Raw genomic sequence first — 16,552 nt, forward strand, 5'->3', positions numbered from 1 at the left:
ATTGCAATAGAAAAAAACTTCTCTTCCCCTAGCACAATCCTCCTGCCAAATTTCAGTCTCAGGCTCCAAAGCATGGAGGCGCTAGAGTTCTTCAAAGAAATGGTCAGGAAAATGGATCGCCCTGGAAAAAGCTACCTGTGCTAATGCTAACCATGTTCTCAGAAATGCCTCAACTTGTTTTTGCTGAAAGTTTACAAAAACATTCAACCCAAGGCAGAGACTGAGCATGGAAAGTTCATCCCTGACAGTCCCAGTTTGGGAACGTTAGAAGCGATCATGAATGGGATTTTCATGAGACATGCTCAGCAACCCCAACGTTCTTCTCATTTGCTTTGCAGTAGTGGGGTCGCTCCTCCCACCTGCTCCTGCCAGAGCTTTCCCAGCATTCTGGCTACTGCACCACCATCGACCCCCAGAGGGGTCCTATCCCCTGCCCTGTAACCAATGCAAGGGGCCTCCTGGCTCACCTGAACCTTTGCCAGGCAACATCCTCTAACTCAAATTACAACAATCTGTCAGAGCCTCGAATCCAGCAGCTGGGGGTGGTGGATAAATATTGTCCTGGCTGCATCCCCCAGCTCCAGTCCGAGATCTGACACGACCCTTGTTTACCCTGGATCAAAGTGAACCTCTGGCTCCGGAGTCTATATCAGGGCAGAGCAGGCTGGTCTCCAGCACAGAGCGGGGGAGAGAGGGAGGAAGAAGGACCCAGAGGGGGGTGACGTGTGTGTGTCCCCTTGCGCCTGCGCGTCTGCCTGCACCCCAGGAATGGGGGCCTCAGTAATCCTGGCCTGCCTGCTGATCCTTCTGCACCTCACAGTGGGGACATCTGCAGAGCCGTAAGCCCTGTCCGTGTCTGTCCGCTTGGTGGGTGGTGCTGGGCGGGGGGGTTGAGAGCAGCCGAGGGCACCGATCTGGGGGGTGCTCGATCCGAAACTGACAGGACAATTCCGTTCTCCCCTGGGAACTCAGACCCCGACACTGGGTCCCTCCTGGGCCCCTGGTCCTGCCCCTCCTAGCGCCAGGGGAGGTTGGCTCTGGTTAAGACAGTGGCTTGGGGAGCAGGAGAGCTGGGTTCAGTGCCCAGCTCTGCTACAGACGCCCTGTGCGCCCCCGGCCAGACACCGACCCTCTGAGCCTCAGCTCCGCTCTGTACCATGGGGTGATAATCCTCTGTGGCCGCCTGCTCCCTCAGCCTGTCACCTCCTCGGGCCACGGCCTGTCTCTGCCTGCGGGTCTGTCCAGCCCCAGTGCAGGGGGGCCAGGCTGGGCTGGGTCTCCAGGCCACAGTGAAATAGAACAGTAATTACCGACGAACACAGGGCGTTAAACGAACGTCTCAGCCAGAACCTGGGAGTGCCCCGAAGGTGCAAACGCCGAAGGGTCCCTGCGAGAGCGGGCGGAGGCCCCGGGGTGCAGAGTGGCCTGGGGGTGGGGGTGGGGTTGTAGCTAAGCTGGTTACTGGCTGCAAAGGGCTCAGGTGCTCAGTCCAGCCCCAGACTAATCAGCCCCCCCGGCCCCTGCTGTGCATAGGGGCCTCTGTTCACTCTCAGCACCATTAGCTCCCCCCTTCTGGGGAGACCGAGCAGCCAAGGAGCCAGGGATGGATGGGGACTGAGCCCCTCTCTGTGCCCCTGGGGCCCCTCCAGCTCTGCGGGAGGCAGGCTGGGGCGGGGGATGCAGCGGGGGGGGCCTTGCCCTGCCCCTGCCCTGTGGTTAGAGAAACGAACCAGCCTCCAGCTCTGTCCCCAGCAGGAGGGACACACAGGAATCGGGAGTCACCCCCAGCCCTGGGGGAGGCTCTGGGCTCTCCCCTGCCCTCCCCCTCCCGCACTGCCCATGGTGCTTTCCCCTCCCCAGGCACTATGTGGTGGTGAGCCCAGCCGCGCTCTACCACCCGCACACGGGGACGGTGTCAGTTCATCTCAGCGACCTCAACGAGACCGTCCGGGTGAGCGTCCGGCTGGAGAGGGGGGATGGGTCCAGCGCTATCCCCCTGCTGGAGAGAGAGGTCCAGGGGCCCCGTCTGCACGAGAACGTGCGCTTCCAGGTGAGCCCTCGCCCGCAGCCATGGGCACGGCCCCGGGCACTGGTCGTGGGCACGGAGCCCGTCAGCCCCGGGTCTGCAGCCCCCACCCAGCCTCAGGGCCCGGGCACAGCAGGGCTCAGGGGACTGGCCTGGGCACGGAGCTGGTCACTCGATGGGCAGCTGTAGCCACAGAACTTGAGACCATCCCTCAGCAGCGACAGGCAGGAGGGAGCGGGGATGGGGAGGGGGGTACAGAGAGCGCCCTGGCTTCCAACTCCATCGAGCACCCCAGTTTCATGCTCCCTCCCATTCAGGGCCCCCAGGCTGAGGAGGGGTTTCCTGTGTTGGGGGGGCTGGAACAGGGACTCACAAACACCACTGCCCCCCTCCCCACACGATAGCGGGTCTGCACTATGACCAGCCCGTTACCAGCTGCTGTGGCCTTGCTGGGGTCCCGGTGCAGGTTCCAGCCCCGTCCGGGGGGCAGCAGGAAGTGGCAGAGCTGCACGTCTCGATCCGGGGAGATGCCCTGCAGTTCTCTGAGCGGAAGAAAGTGCTGCTGCGGGCACTGGAGCCCGGGACCTTTGTGCAGACGGACAAGGCTGTCTACAAGCCGGGACAGACAGGTGAGAGGGTAGGAGCTGCTGGAGGGAGAGTCCTGGGGCCCCAGCCCCTTGGGACGGACTCCTGGGCTCTGGGGTCAGGCTGGGGGACTCGCGAGGGATACGGGTCTCTCACTTCCAGGCCTGTCTGCACCTGGTCCCATGGGGTGAGAGGCCCAAAACCTGAGGCCTGTTTGGGGGCCTGTATGGAACCAAGTGGGGGTCTCAGCCCGTCCTTGGTGATGGCACAGACGCTGCAGGGGCACCGATCAGCCCCCCCTGGCAGCCTCCAGCCATGCAGGGCAGGGCTGTGGTCGTTGGCAGAGGGCAGCGCGGGGAAGCTGGCACTGCACTGCCCGGGCTGTGCCCATTCTGTGGGTTCACAGAGGCCGTCAGTGCCCGGGTGTCTGGCTGGCACCTTCCCCAGCTGGGAATTCACTCAGACAAACCAAGTCAGGGCTGATCCCACCTCTGTCTCTGCTCCTTTCCAGTGAAGTTTCGAATCGTCAGTTTGGACAAAGACTTCATTCCCAGTGCCAGGAAGGTGAGAGCTGGGGGCAGGGGCCGGGGGCAGGGTAACAGGGCCCTGGTGCACTGAACACACTAGGTGTGTCTACACCAGGCAGGCCATTCATCCGGTTTGAAATCAGACCGTCCTCTTCCTGAGTAGTTTGCCCCTGTCCAGTACATGCTTGTGTCTGGTATTGGATGGGGGGCGCCCTTTGGAAGAGCGCACTGCTCCGCCCCTGCTGGTGTGAACTCACACACACTGAGTGTGCGAGGTCACGCCAGCTGGGAGGGCCGACACCATTCCTGGAAACACCGGGATCTCCGGTATCCTGGGAATGTCTCAGCTGTCACCCCGGTCTTCTCTGCTGCTGGGGGCGAGTCTCCCAGGGCAGGTTAACAGACTTGCAATAGCAGGGCTTGTGCTGGCCGGCTGAAAACAGCAGTGTGGACCCACCCCCCTGGGGCCTAGTGCCTTGGGCAGTCGCCTCTGTTGTTTGCAGTCTCTTTACTACGCAGAGAGGGGTGATTGCACATGGCATTGAGCCTGAATGAGGGCGCTGGGCACCCCCTGGCTTTAGTGAAGTCTGTGATTGGCTGTGGATGCCAGCCCCCCCCCCCCGGGATGACAGTCATTAGCACCTTTCAGTCTAACTGTGCTGGGCGCTCTGAGTGAGGTGGCAGAATCGGGCCCAGTGTGGAAATACAGATTGACAGCTCCCCTCGCAGCCATCTCGCCCGGCCTTAGACTGCCCCTTGGCAGAGACCCCAGCCTCTCGCCCGGCTCCTCCTCACACACAGACCAGCCACTGCCCTGCATCCGCCACTGCAGGGAGGGGAGGGGCCCATGGGAGGTGCGAGGGCTCCAGCCTCATGGTCCCAGTGTGGACAGGGCTGTGGGCTCCCCTTCCGGTCCCTGCTCTCTCGGTCACCCCCGCTGCCGTCTGCATGATCCCCCATGGCCCCAGAGACACCCGGGCCCTGGGGAAGTCACAGGCAGAGCCCTGGGCAGTGGGGGGTGTTTCCTGTCCCTCTAACCAGCCATCTCCTGTCTGTTTGCTTTGCAGCTGCCCCTGGTGACTCTGCAGGTCAGTCTGTGCCTCTCCAGCCTCCTCCTCTTCCTGTCTGGCTCATCTGAGGGCACCCAGGGGTATTCGGTGGTGGGGATCCCAGAGGAGTTTGGGCTGTGACCACAGTGTCCAGCAATCCAGCCCTAGACCCCTCTGCCCCGCTGTGGGGGTGCAAAGTGTCCCAGAGCACAGGGCCTTTCTGGGCTGGACCGCATGGGGGGCTGGGAGGGGATATTTGTAGCATCGGGTTACATCCTCCCCACCCTGAGTTTGCAGAGTCTGAAGTTGTCTGTCCGGGAGGCCGGTGGGTTTGGGGCTGGCTGGGATCCCTGCCTGAGTCGCTTACCCCGAATGTTCCCAGCCCCCGAACTCTGGGTCAGGCGGTGACTTGATCAGCCCAGTGGGGAACTCAGCGGGGAGCTCCCGTGGGAGCTTGAATGGGAGAAGGGCAGGGGAGGAGGGAGGGTCTCTGGGAGCTGCAGGGGTAGAGGGGAGGGGTGGAGGTTTGGGGGGCTGTGTGGGGGGTGGCGAACAGGGAACATACCCACAGAGGCCTAGCACTGAGATGAAAATGGTCCCTACGGCATGTTCCCGGGGCTTCATCCAGGCTGGAGATGGGGCGTCCCTTGGGAGCCTGTTCCCCTCCACAGGCGGTGCCCTCGGGTCAGGGCTGAGGGGTGCTGGCAGGGCCCCTTGCCCAGCGGCTGCCCGGAGGTGTCTGCTCCAGGCTAAGGAGAAGGATTTGAGCCCCCGGCCGTCGATCCAGCCCCGTCGGCAGCACGAGGCACTCGGGGGCTGCCGGGGACGAGCCGTGTGTGGGGGCAGCTGCTGAGCAGGGTCTGTCCGTGTGCCAGGATCCCAGCGGGAACCGCATCGCCCAGTGGCGAGATGTGACTCCGCAGCAGGGCATCGTGGATCTGTCCCTCCCGCTGCCTGCAGAGCCGGCCCTGGGGACGTACGCCATCGAGGCGCAGGGGACGAGGCACTCGTTCAGCGTGGAGGAATACGGTGGGCAGCGGAGCCCAGGGCAGTGACTGAGGCCACGGGTCCAGCACGTGGGGGTGGAGGGAGATTCATGAGTCTCCCTGGGGTGAGGTGTCCGTGGGTCCCTATCAGAGGGTCCCTGGGAGCTCAGAGCCCTGGGACTGGCCCAGGCAGCTCCAAGGTCTCCTGGGCCCCAGCCACCCCATGAACAATCCTCCCGCAACAGGACACTGAGAATTCAGCCTCCCTGCCCTGCCCAGGCCCTGCCCCACTCTACTCTAGGGCCTCTGGGGAGGCCTCAGGTCAGCGTTGCTGGGGAGATACAGAGCTGGGGATTTCAGTATGGCCAGCCCCAGAGATATCAACATCATCAGTCAAAGCCATGACTGTTTCATGTTTTTGGTCTGACTTTGGATTTCTGCAGCTCCCCCCCACGTCCCCCACCTCCCCGCAGTGTCTGTGGGAGGTGGATGGGGGCAGTTACTGTGTCACTGTGTCTGATCCTGGCTCCTGCTGCTGGAGCTCGCTGGCTGCCGGATGGGATGGAGCTTCCAGCTTCTCACCAACCCCCCAGCATCTAACTCTATCCCCCCAGCCCCACCTCAGCACTCACCCACATCAACCCTGTGCCGCCCAGCCCCACCTCTGCCCTGCCCCAGCCCAGCACCCACCCACATCAACCCTGTGCCCCCCGGCCACACCTCTGCCCTGCCCCAGCCCAGCACCCACCCACATCAACCCTGTGCCCCCCGGCCACACCTCTGCCCTGTCCCAGCCCAGCACCCACCCACATCAACCCTGTGCCGCCCAGCCCCACCTCTGCCCTGCCCCAGCCCAGCACCCACCCACATCAACCCTGTGCCCCCCGGCCACACCTCTGCCCTGCCCCAGCCCAGCACCCACCCACATCAACCCTGTGCCCCCCGGCCACACCTCTGCCCTGCCCCAGCCCAGCACCCACCCACATCAACCCTGTGCCCCCCGGCCACACCTCTGCCCTGCCCCAGCCCAGCACCCACCCACATCAACCCTGTGCCCCCCGGCCACACCTCTGCCCTGCCCCAGCCCAGCACCCACCCACATCAACCCTGTGCCCCCCGGCCACACCTCTGCCCTGCCCCAGCCCAGCACCCACCCACATCAACCCTGTGCCCCCCGGCCACACCTCTGCCCTGTCCCAGCCCAGCACCCACCCACATCTGCCCTGTGCCCCCCATCGCCACAAGGGGCTCTTCACACATACACACCCTTCCCAGAGTGGGTGCTGCTGGGAGGGGGAGGGAAACGTCAGCGGCCCCCTCTCCATCCCCACCCCCCCCAAATCTCCTCTAGCTCCTGCGGGGGAGGGGGAGAGAAGAGCTCTGATGTCTCCCTTGAAATAGCTGCCACCTACCCCCACCCTCGCCCCATACACCTGCCCTGACCCCCCCAACTGCCTTCCACCCCCACTCTCCCACACATCCTTCCTGAGCCCCCCATCTGCTTCCTACTCCCACCCTCACCTTAGATACCCTGCACCTGATCCTCCACAATACTTCCATCCTTCCCCTACTGGCCAATCCCCCATCCCCTGAGGAGGAGGGGAAAATGAGGCACCCCCCAATCACGCTCTCTCCTTTACTAGCCCATGCCAGTGCCGCACGTTCACCCAGCCCCAAAACACGCTCCCCTCCTGGGGCTTCTGGGCCTTGGAGCCGCCCAGCCAGCTCCTATCAGTGCCCCAGGACGGCCCAGACCCTGAGGGACAAACTGCCCAGGAGCAGCCCCCCGGCTCCTCTGGGCTGAGCCCTGGTGTGAATTTGGCCCTTTCTGTCCAGACTGCCTAGTGGTGCCTGGCAGGGGGCGAGGTCCCAGCCGAACACCAGCTCCCGGAGGGGAACAGCCAGGACCTCATCAGTCAGGAGAAACGCCCACGTCCACTGGGCCCCCGTGGTCCCTGGCGCATCCCTGCTCTCAGCCCCACATGGTCCCTGGCGCATCCCTGCTCTCAGCCCCACATAGACCCTGGTGCGTCCTCGCTCTCAGCCCCACGTGGACCCTGGCGCATCCTCACTCTCAGCCCCACATGGTCCCTGGCGCGTCCTCGCTCTCAGCCCTACATGGACCCTGGCACGTCCTCACTCTCAGCCCCATGTGGACCCTGGCGCGTCCTCGCTCTCAGCCCCACGTGGTCTCTGGCCCAGACACCAGCTCTCAAGCCCAAGTCATTCCTGGTGCTGCCCCTGCCCCTACCGACTGGGAACCAGGCGGGGGGGACAGAGGCTATTTTTCAGCTGTATTGTCAATGGGGGAGAAAAGACTCCTGCCGGCAGGTTGGTTGGGGGCTGCAAGACCAGGGGAGAAGCTCCAAGGCTGGGGCTGTGGGTCGGTTTCACCCAGTCCCTCTCTGCCCCCCAGTGCTGCCCAAGTTCGAAGTGATCCTCGAGCTGCCCCCCGTGGTGACGGTGCTGGATGAGACGCTCCTGCTGCGAGTGTGCGGCCGGTGAGTCTGAAAGCAGCCCTGCCGGGCCGATAAAGGGGGGGGCTGGTACCGCCCCCACGCCCCCAGGCCAGGATCAGACCTGCCCCTTCCCTGCCTGCGCCCCGCTCTGCCCCATGCTCATGGCCAGGCAGGGCTCCTTGGGGCTGTCACTCCCACCCACATGACCAGCCCCACCCCAGCAGGGACGCCCCCCATGGGCAGGGGCGTTGGGCCCCTCCCCTCCCACTTATCCTCTCCCTCCCCTCTGCTAAACAGATACAGCTACGGGAAGCCCGTCCTGGGGAGGGTCCAGGCCAGCCTGTGTTGGGAGAAACAACCATCATATCCCTGGTACCATTTTTATCTGGGGCTAACTGAGTGCATGAAGCTTACTGGCCAGGTGAGTGCAACTGGGGCAGGGGGAGGGGAGGTTCAGGGCATGCTGCTGGAGGAGGCTCCTCTCCATGCTTTTCTTACATTGGTCAGAGGGGGCGCTGTGATCTGCCTTGATGATGTTGATGACATTGGTGTAAAGCTGGTGTCAGTGCAGGCGAATCAGGCCCTGGATCCGTCAGGGTCCCCATCTGGCAGGTAGGAGGGTGGGGACTGGCCGCTGTGTAGCAGGGCTTAGGGACTTATGCGCCCCCGCATCCCCGGTCCCCTTCACCATAATATCTCAGGGCCTCACTGACCCTCCTAGCCCCGGGAGGCGGGGCAGGCTCCTGTCCCCATTGCACAGATGGGGAACTGAGGCACGGAGATGCTCAGGGTCCGTCTGCGCAGTAAAAACCCTGCGGCAGCGTCTCCGAGCCCAGCTCTGCTGCCTGGGGCTTGCGCCGTGGGGATAAAGTAACAGTGTAGCTGCTCGGCTGCAGCCTGGGCTGCGAGACCCTCCCACGTCCCTGGGTCTAGAGCCTGGACCCAAATGTCGACCTGTTGGTTTTAGCCCCGCAGCACAAGCTGGGCTCTGAGACTCGCTGCCGCAGGGTGTTTCTGCTGGAGCCGTACTCAGAGGGACTTGCAGGCAGCCTGTGGCAGAGCAGGGACTTGCCCCCAGGTCTCTCCAGACCTAGGCCAGTGCCCTAGGTTACGGGGCCTCCCTTCCTCATCAGCAGCTCTCGTTAGGCGGGGGCACTGTAAAGATACAGATCTCCCCGAATGCTCTCCGTCCTGGGCAGTGGGGGGGGGCCAATTGGAATTAGCCAGCGTTAACACGACCATGGGGACAAGCACCAGGGGATGGTCACGAGTGGCCAGGGCCTCTGTTTTATGTCTCATGCATCCACAGCAGCTCCAGCTGCACAGCGCCCCCTAGCGCTGCGCTGGGATACTGGTGTCAGGGCCGACTCCAAGGTGCGAGCGCCCCCTCCTGCTGACTGCAGCATCCAGGTTTTCTTTGAGTGTCTCCCGTCCAAGCGCTAACCAGGCCAAGCCCAATTAGAGACCTGCTGAGCTGACACCTGCAGGGCCTGGTGCAGAGCTGCTGCTAACGGGCCGTGATTCTCTCCCTCCAGACTGACAGCAACGGCTGCTTTTCCAGAGAGGTGGGAACGGCTCCCTTCAACCTGACCCACTCTGGCTACAAGAGGCGCCTCCAGGCCAAGGCCTCTCTCATGGAGGAGGGGACAGGTGGGACTGAAATCAAGCACACATGCACGCCCCTGGGCAGCCCCCAGCAGTAAACCCTGAGACAGAGGGGTCTCACTTGCACATGTGGTAATGTCGTTTGTAGCCCAGCTGATTTAGAGATGGGCCCAAGAGGTAGCGTTTGGGGGTTGGATCTGGGGTTCTGGTTCAGCCCATCTCTGGATCGATCCCTCATGAGGAGTTCAGACCTGGGTACATTCATGCAAAGACTAAACAGCCTCCCGCAAGTGGCCTCTGGCTTTGGACTGAGCTGGCAGAGTGGAGTGAAGGCCCAGTCTGTGTCGCTGGGTCCTGAGTCACGGCCTCAGTGACGTTAGCGCTTAGCGTTCAAAACTGCAAGTACTAATCGCTTAGTAATGACCGCAGATAACTCCACATTTAACCCAGAAGAATCCTGATTTCCAGAGCGGCCGACACCCATTTGGCTGAAAACTGTAACTGTGGGGTGGCTACAGCGTTACCCTTGGGTGCTGACATCAGCGATGGCGAAGTGGCTGGAGAAGAGCGGGTCCAGAATGGCAACGGGTTACTGGGCACTTCTGAAAACGGCCCTTTCTGGGGGCAGGCATTGTGCCGAGAGGCCTGTGTGCGGGGTCAGCTCTGGGGCCGTTCAGTAAAGAGCTCTCTGCTGGGGGAAGGGCCGCAGCGCCAGGAGACCCTGCTGGCAAATGTCAAGTGGCTGGTTTGGGATTAAGCCCCATGGGAAGGTGGATCTAAATTTTCTAGTTTCCAGATTCCCCAGAAAAATGCTTTTCGACCCCAGCCAAACTTCCCAAATTCTCCACCAAGATCACACCCTCCAGCCCATAGTGAGAGGGGGTAGAAATGGCTGCATGTATTGTTATGGAGAGAAATCTGGGACGTAGCCTGAACTCTGGTGTTGCTCCCGGCACCTTCCTCCTATCGTCCCTCCCTCTTCTGCTAGGGGTGGAGCTCAACGCAACCAAACACTGCGACATCGTGTCTGAAATCGCTACGGTGACCTTTGAGGATGCTGACGCTACCTACAAGGCTGGAATCCCCTACACTGGCAAGGTAACGGGATTACCAGTGTGACAGAGAGGAATATGTCTGTATCAAACTGTAACCTCCATTTACATTGACTGTTTGCCAGATGTGCTGCACTTCTGGTGCACATGTCCCCCATGCACTGGAGATCAGAATGCTTTAGCTGTGCTCTCCATGTCCTCAAGCCTTCAAGTGTCCTCAAGTGGTTTAGGAGTCCGATGAAGTGAGCTGTAGCTCATGAAAGCTTATGCTCTAATAAATTTGTTAGTCTCTAAGGTGCCACAAGTACTCCTTTTCTTCAAGTGGTTTAGTTACTTTAGCTGAACTCTCCTGTTTTAGGGAAGATTAGAGTCTTTGACGCCCTCTCCTCGGAGCAAAGAATGTCAGCCATACTTCCAGGGCGGGGGAGTCTAGCCTGGAAAGCAGGGACTCTGAAAAAGATGTGGGGGTCGTGGTGGATAATCAGCTGACCATGAGCTCCCAATGCGACGCTGTGGCCAAAAGAGCTAATGCGATTCTGGGATGGATAAACGGGACTCTCGAGTAGGATACTCTGTGTTTGGCAGGGGTGCAACTGATGCTGGAACACTGTGTCCAGTTCCAATGCCCACAATTCAACAAGGATATTGATAAATTGAAAAGGATTCAGAGAAGAGCCCCAAGAATGGTGAAAGGATTAGACAAGATGCCTTATAGTGAGAGACAAAGAGCTCAATTTATTTAGCTTAAGAGAGAGAAGGTTAAAGGGTGACTTGATTACAATTTGTAAATATTGGGGAACATATATCCAATCTAGCAGAGAAAGGTGGAACACAATCCAATGGCTGGAAATTGAAGCTTGACAAATTCAAACTGGAAATATGGTGTAAATTTTTTATAGTGAGAGTAATTAACCAACAATTTACCGAGGTTCATGATGGATTTTCCATCCCTGACAATCTGTAAACGAAGACAGGTTGTTCTTCTAACAGATCGGCTCTGGGAGTTATTTTGGGGCAGTTCTCTGGCCTGTGCTATGCAGGAGGTCAGACTGGGTGATCACAATGGTCCCTTCTGGCCTTGGAGTCTATGAATCCTGGTACTGGGGGGTAGGGCTGTGAGGTGAGCAGTTGCTGTCTTCTCCAAGTACAGGGGGGTTTAGTCCCCAGGATTTAAATTTTGTTTCTTATGTGGGTCTGCCATGCCTGGAACGAGGGACACTCTAAGTGTCTGTATTGTCTGGGTACACAGACACACATTAGAGAGCAATGCAGGGAATTCAGAGCCCTCCCAAAATGGGCTGTGAAATCCAGGGAGACTAGACTGAAAGTATTTCTCATGCAGAAGTCTAGGAGGCCAGGCTCAGTCCCTAAAGAGATGCAAGATTCTCCTAGGACCAATTCATCCTTGGGTAAAAAGTACCCTGGCAGCCATCTCTTCCACTCTAAGGCTGTCCCTGCCCCGGCTAGCGACCTCAAGTGTGATGGACACCATCCTGCCAAGGAGCATGGGAGTAGCTCTCCTCCCCAGGTGCCTGCTAAGTCACCTCTTTTTTTGTCACTTAAGAAGGGCAGCTCAAGACCAATCCCTGGTCCCTCTGGTGCCCAAAGAGAAGGAGTCCTGAGTCCTTGATTCCACTTCTGTCTCATCCCTTGAAGCCCAGAGATGATTTCACTTGGGGGTGGCCTCTCAGCACCACTGCTTCTGGCACAGTTATTGCTCCTGGTGCTGCTGCGGGTGCATTTGGCACCACTGTTTTCTGCACCGACGCATCGCCACTGGAGCTCTCGCCTTCGTTGCACCAGGTGCCGCTCTCCTCAGCGCCTCTGCTACCCGCACCTGTGGCCCAGATGTCCCTTTTCCTGCACTCAGCATCCATTGCACGGGTCCTTCAGCACCGCTGCTGACAGTGCTGAATCTCGTTTCGTGTCCCACACCGACAGGCACAGCACCAGGTGATTGGACCGTTTCTGAACTCCCAGACGCCCCTTAGTTGGCTCCGTGAGGAGCAGTAGGGGAGATTTTAGAGGGCCCAGTCAGAAAAGCCATGTCTAGCTGGCCTAGTGGATGGGGGGAAGCAGTAGACGCGATATATTCTGTTTGTAGTAAGGCTTTGACATCCTCATAAGCAAACTAGGGAAATGTGGTCTACATCGGGGTTCTCAATCTTTTTCTTTCTGAGCCTCCCCCTAAACATACTGTAAAAACTCCACAGCCCACCTATGCCACAACTGGTTTTCAGGGCCGGTGTGAAGGGATAGGAAGCAGGGCAATTGCCCCATGTGGTGGGGTTTCAGCCCTCTGCCCTGGGCCCCAGCATGTCTAACACTGGCCCTGTTTGTTGGACCCCCTGAAACCTGCTCACGGCCCCCCAGGAGCCCCTGTCCCCCGAGTTGAAAATCACTGATCTAAGTGAAATTACTGCAAGGTTGGTGCACAGCTGGTTGAAACCCCCATACTCAAGGGGTAGTTCTCAATAGTTTGCTCCACTCTGGGAAGACGTGTCTAGTGTGGTCCCACGGGGTCAGTCCTGGGTCCGATACTACTCAGTATTTTCATTCAAGACTTGGATAATGGAATGGAGAGTGTGCTTATAAAATATGTGGATGACACCAAGCAGGGAGGGGTTGCTAGAATTTTGGAGGACAGGATTAAAATTCATAATGACTGACAAATTAGTGAATTGGTCTGAAATCAACAAGATGAAATTTATTAAAGACCAGTGTGCGGTATTATGCTTAGGAAAACAAAAAGGATTCCAGTGACACCTTAAAGACTAGCAGATTTATTTGGGCATAAGCTTTTATAAGTAAAAACCCCACTTCTTCAGATGCATGGAGTGAAAATGACAGATGCAGGCATTATTATATTGACTCATGAAGAGAAGGGAGTTACCTCACAAGTGGAGAACCAGCGTTGACAGGGCCAGTTCAATCAGGGTGGATGTGATCCACTCCCAATAATTGATGAGGAGATGTCAATACTAAGAGAGGGGAAGTTGCTTTTGTCGTGAGCCAGCCACTCCCAGTCCCTATTCGAGTCCAAATTAATGGTGTTAAATTTGCAAATGAATTGTAGTTCTGCAGTTTCTCTTTGAAGTCTGTTTTTGAAGTTTTTTTGTTGAAGTATGTCTACTTTTAAACCTGTTATAGAATGTCCACGGAGATTGAAATGTTCTCCTACTGGCTTTTGTTTTGTGTCCATTTATTCTTTTACGTGGAGACTGTCTGGTTTGACCAATGTACATGGCAGAGGGGCATTGCTGGCATGTGATGGCATATATAACATTAGTAGATGTGCCGGTGAATGAGTCCTTAATGGTCTGGCTCGTGTGGTTGGGTCCTGTGATGGTGTCGCTAGAGTAGATATGGGGACAGAGAAGGCAACGGGGTTTGTTACAGGGATTGGTTCCTGGGTTAGTGTTTCTGTGGTGTGGGGGTGTAGTTGCTGGTGAATATTTGCTTCAGGTTATGGGGCTGTCTGTAAGTGAGGACAGGCCTGCCTCCCAAGGTCTGTGAGAGTGAGGGATCGTTTTCCAGGATAGGTTGTAGATCTGTGATGATGTGCTGGAGAGGTTTTAGCTGGGGGCTGTATGTGATGGCCAGGGGTGTTCTGTTATTTTCCTTGTTGGGCCTGTCCTGTAGTACGTGACTTCTGGATACCTGTCTCGCTCTGTCAATCTGTTTCCTCACTTCCCCAGGTGGATATTGTAGTTTTAAGAATGCTTGATAGAGATCTTGTATGTGTTTGTATCGTATGAGGGATTGCAGCAAATGCAGTTGTATCTTAGGGCTTAGCTGTAGACAGTGGATCGTATGATGTGTCTTGGATGGAAGCTGGAGGCAGGTATAGTGGCCAGTAGGTTTCTGGTATAGGGTGGTGTTTATGTGACCATCACTTATTTGTACTGTAGTGTCCAGGAAGTGGATCTCTTGTGTGGACTGGTCCAGTCTAATGTTGATGGTGGGATGGAAATTGTTGAAATCCAGGTGGAATTCTTCAGGGGCCTCCTTCCTGTGGGTCCATATGATGAAGATGTCACTTAGGAAGGAGAAGTCAAATGAACAACTACAAAATGAGGAACACCTGGCCCGGTGATAGTGCTGCTGGAAAGGATCTGGGAGTAATAGCCCTCAGTCCTCTGAGCGTCCCCTGTAGTGTCCGGCCCCTTCTCCACTGGGCACTCCCAGAATTACCAGGCCTGCTGCTCCCAAAGGACCAGTGCACCACAGCTTACTAGTTATGTCTTAGATCCCAGCTCCCAAGGGAGGCATGCAGTGGGCAGGCACAACCAATGGACACTGGTGGCTAATGCATTCAGATCTCCAGTGTATAGGGCATATGCGCACCAGAAGTGGAGCACATATAGACACCACATCTTGAAGAACTCTAGTTACTAACAGGTAAGTACCTTCCCACTGTATGATGTGCTGTGCACATGCCTAAATTTACCCAAGGCAGATTATCATATTGCATTCCCGACAGATGCCCAGCCTAGAAAAGGTGCGTGATACTTTGTTGAAGATCTCAAGATGGCAATCTAGTGCCATCAATATTGATTGTCTCTCAACTACTGACCCCCCCCCCCCCACAGAACAATGTTATTTCTACACAAGGGCCTGCAGGTGGGGTGAGCACGTCTGGGGGAGGGGGAAGGAGTTTTCCAGCTGAGCACATAACAGAAAGGTCCAGAGAGGCTCTACTTAAGAAGGGGTGCTGCTCTGTGCAGCCGTGCTGACCATCACCACACGCCAGAAGGACTGGCTGGAGACAGACAAGGCAGGAGGGATTCTGCCCAGCCTCAACTGTTGACAAATCCCAGAGTCAGAGGCAGGATGAAATCAGACTAGAGAAGGGTGCTCATCAGGACGTTTGTTCTTTGGCAAAGATCTGTAACTCTTGAGCCGTCTCAGTGACTGTAGTTCAGAAATTCCTTTATTAACCCCGAGTTCCTTGCTTGCCTACCACATTGTCTCTAAGGGGTTAATCTTAAAGCCCAGCATGGCCACAGCCCAGATGGGACTCAGAGGCAATGTGTGTAAACAAAGCAAGGGGGCTGGGAGATCTGAGGCCCTGGTTTCAGGCCTGGGGGCAGCTGGACTGCAGAATCCCACATCCCAAGGGAGGGCTCAGTCAAGGGGTCAGACAACCTGTTATCCCTCAGTGCTCACCCCAGCACCCCCAGCTATTCCAGTCCTGCTCCAACTTCTTCCCAGATCTGCTAATGCCCCTCAGTCCTGAGCCCCAACACCCCATCCCAGCCCTGGGCTTTCCCAGTGCATCTCAGTGCTGGATTGCATTGTCCTTTTCTGCCCCCATCCAGCTCTTTAGCCCCTAGTGGGCAACTCCAGGGATTTCCCTACACCCCCCCTGAATTTCCCCAACACCCCCCCCCCAGTTTTGTGAACTAGTTACATGCAGTGTTGCCAATTTAGTGATTGTTTGGAAATTTGAATTGAAATTGAAACATTAACACACACTTTAAAAGCATATACAGTGTATGATAAGGTAAAGGGCAGTAGATCTGTCCTTAGCCCTGTGCTGACTGAGGGCATCAAGAGAGAGGGTGGGGACAGGTGTTTTGCTTGATGGTCTGCCTGAGTCACAAGTACTAGTTGACCTGCCCCTCTCCACTGTTTAAAGACAGAGCTGATTAGGCTCCACAGAGAGTCTTTTGTTCTGTTAAGTGATCACTACAGCTGAAATCACTGATAATCAGATCTAAGTGCTCAGACCTGAGGTGGGGACAGTGTTTCTGTGGAAGAGACAGCCCAGCCTGCACTAGCAGTGAGGTTCCCCCACCGAGAGCTCAGCTGAAATCACGGAGAGCTGGTGGAACCTCAAGAGACCAACTCACAGAGGTCACAGTGGCAGGTGGCAGCAGAAGGTGACGGTGCAGGGCCACTGGCAACAGAGCGATGGAGTGAACAGTGGCAGAACGAACAACAGTGGCCAGAGCGAACAGTGAGCAGCTGGAGGAACAAGCAAGGTGCCTTCTTGCCCCCACCTGGGAGGTGAACTCGCATGAAAGCACCTGTGAACTCTGAGTCTCCACTGACCAAGGACAACACTGGTGAGTGGGGTGCGGTGGAGGGGAAAGTGAGGGGCACGTTAAATAAACATTTGTTTGTTGGACTATATTTTAGTGACTTTGCTCCAGAATGCTAGATTTGTGACTGGAAATGGAAACTTATATAAATCTGTTTCCTAGTAGACCAAGATTTTTAAAATGCATTATTGTTTTCTCACATTGTTGCTACCTTGA

The 16,552-nt window shown here is 57.3% G+C and overlaps 1 protein-coding gene across 1 annotated transcript in view; it reads left to right on the top strand.

Moving 5' to 3' along the window:
• Positions 1-768: 768 nt before the first annotated feature.
• Positions 769-16,552, top strand: part of LOC119849184 (alpha-2-macroglobulin-like protein 1) — a 58,636-nt gene continuing 42,852 nt past the window's right edge. Inside the window, exons 1-10 of the mRNA XM_043503269.1 lie at positions 769-839; positions 1,861-2,050; positions 2,493-2,655; positions 3,123-3,175; positions 4,206-4,226; positions 5,063-5,216; positions 7,590-7,674; positions 7,930-8,053; positions 9,168-9,282; positions 10,226-10,335. Coding sequence (XP_043359204.1) covers positions 769-839; positions 1,861-2,050; positions 2,493-2,655; positions 3,123-3,175; positions 4,206-4,226; positions 5,063-5,216; positions 7,590-7,674; positions 7,930-8,053; positions 9,168-9,282; positions 10,226-10,335 — 1,086 coding nt within the window. The remainder of the gene's footprint in view (positions 840-1,860; positions 2,051-2,492; positions 2,656-3,122; positions 3,176-4,205; positions 4,227-5,062; positions 5,217-7,589; positions 7,675-7,929; positions 8,054-9,167; positions 9,283-10,225; positions 10,336-16,552) is intronic.

This window comes from Dermochelys coriacea, chromosome 27 (assembly GCF_009764565.3).
Source record: "Dermochelys coriacea isolate rDerCor1 chromosome 27, rDerCor1.pri.v4, whole genome shotgun sequence".
NCBI lineage: Eukaryota > Metazoa > Chordata > Testudines > Dermochelyidae > Dermochelys > Dermochelys coriacea.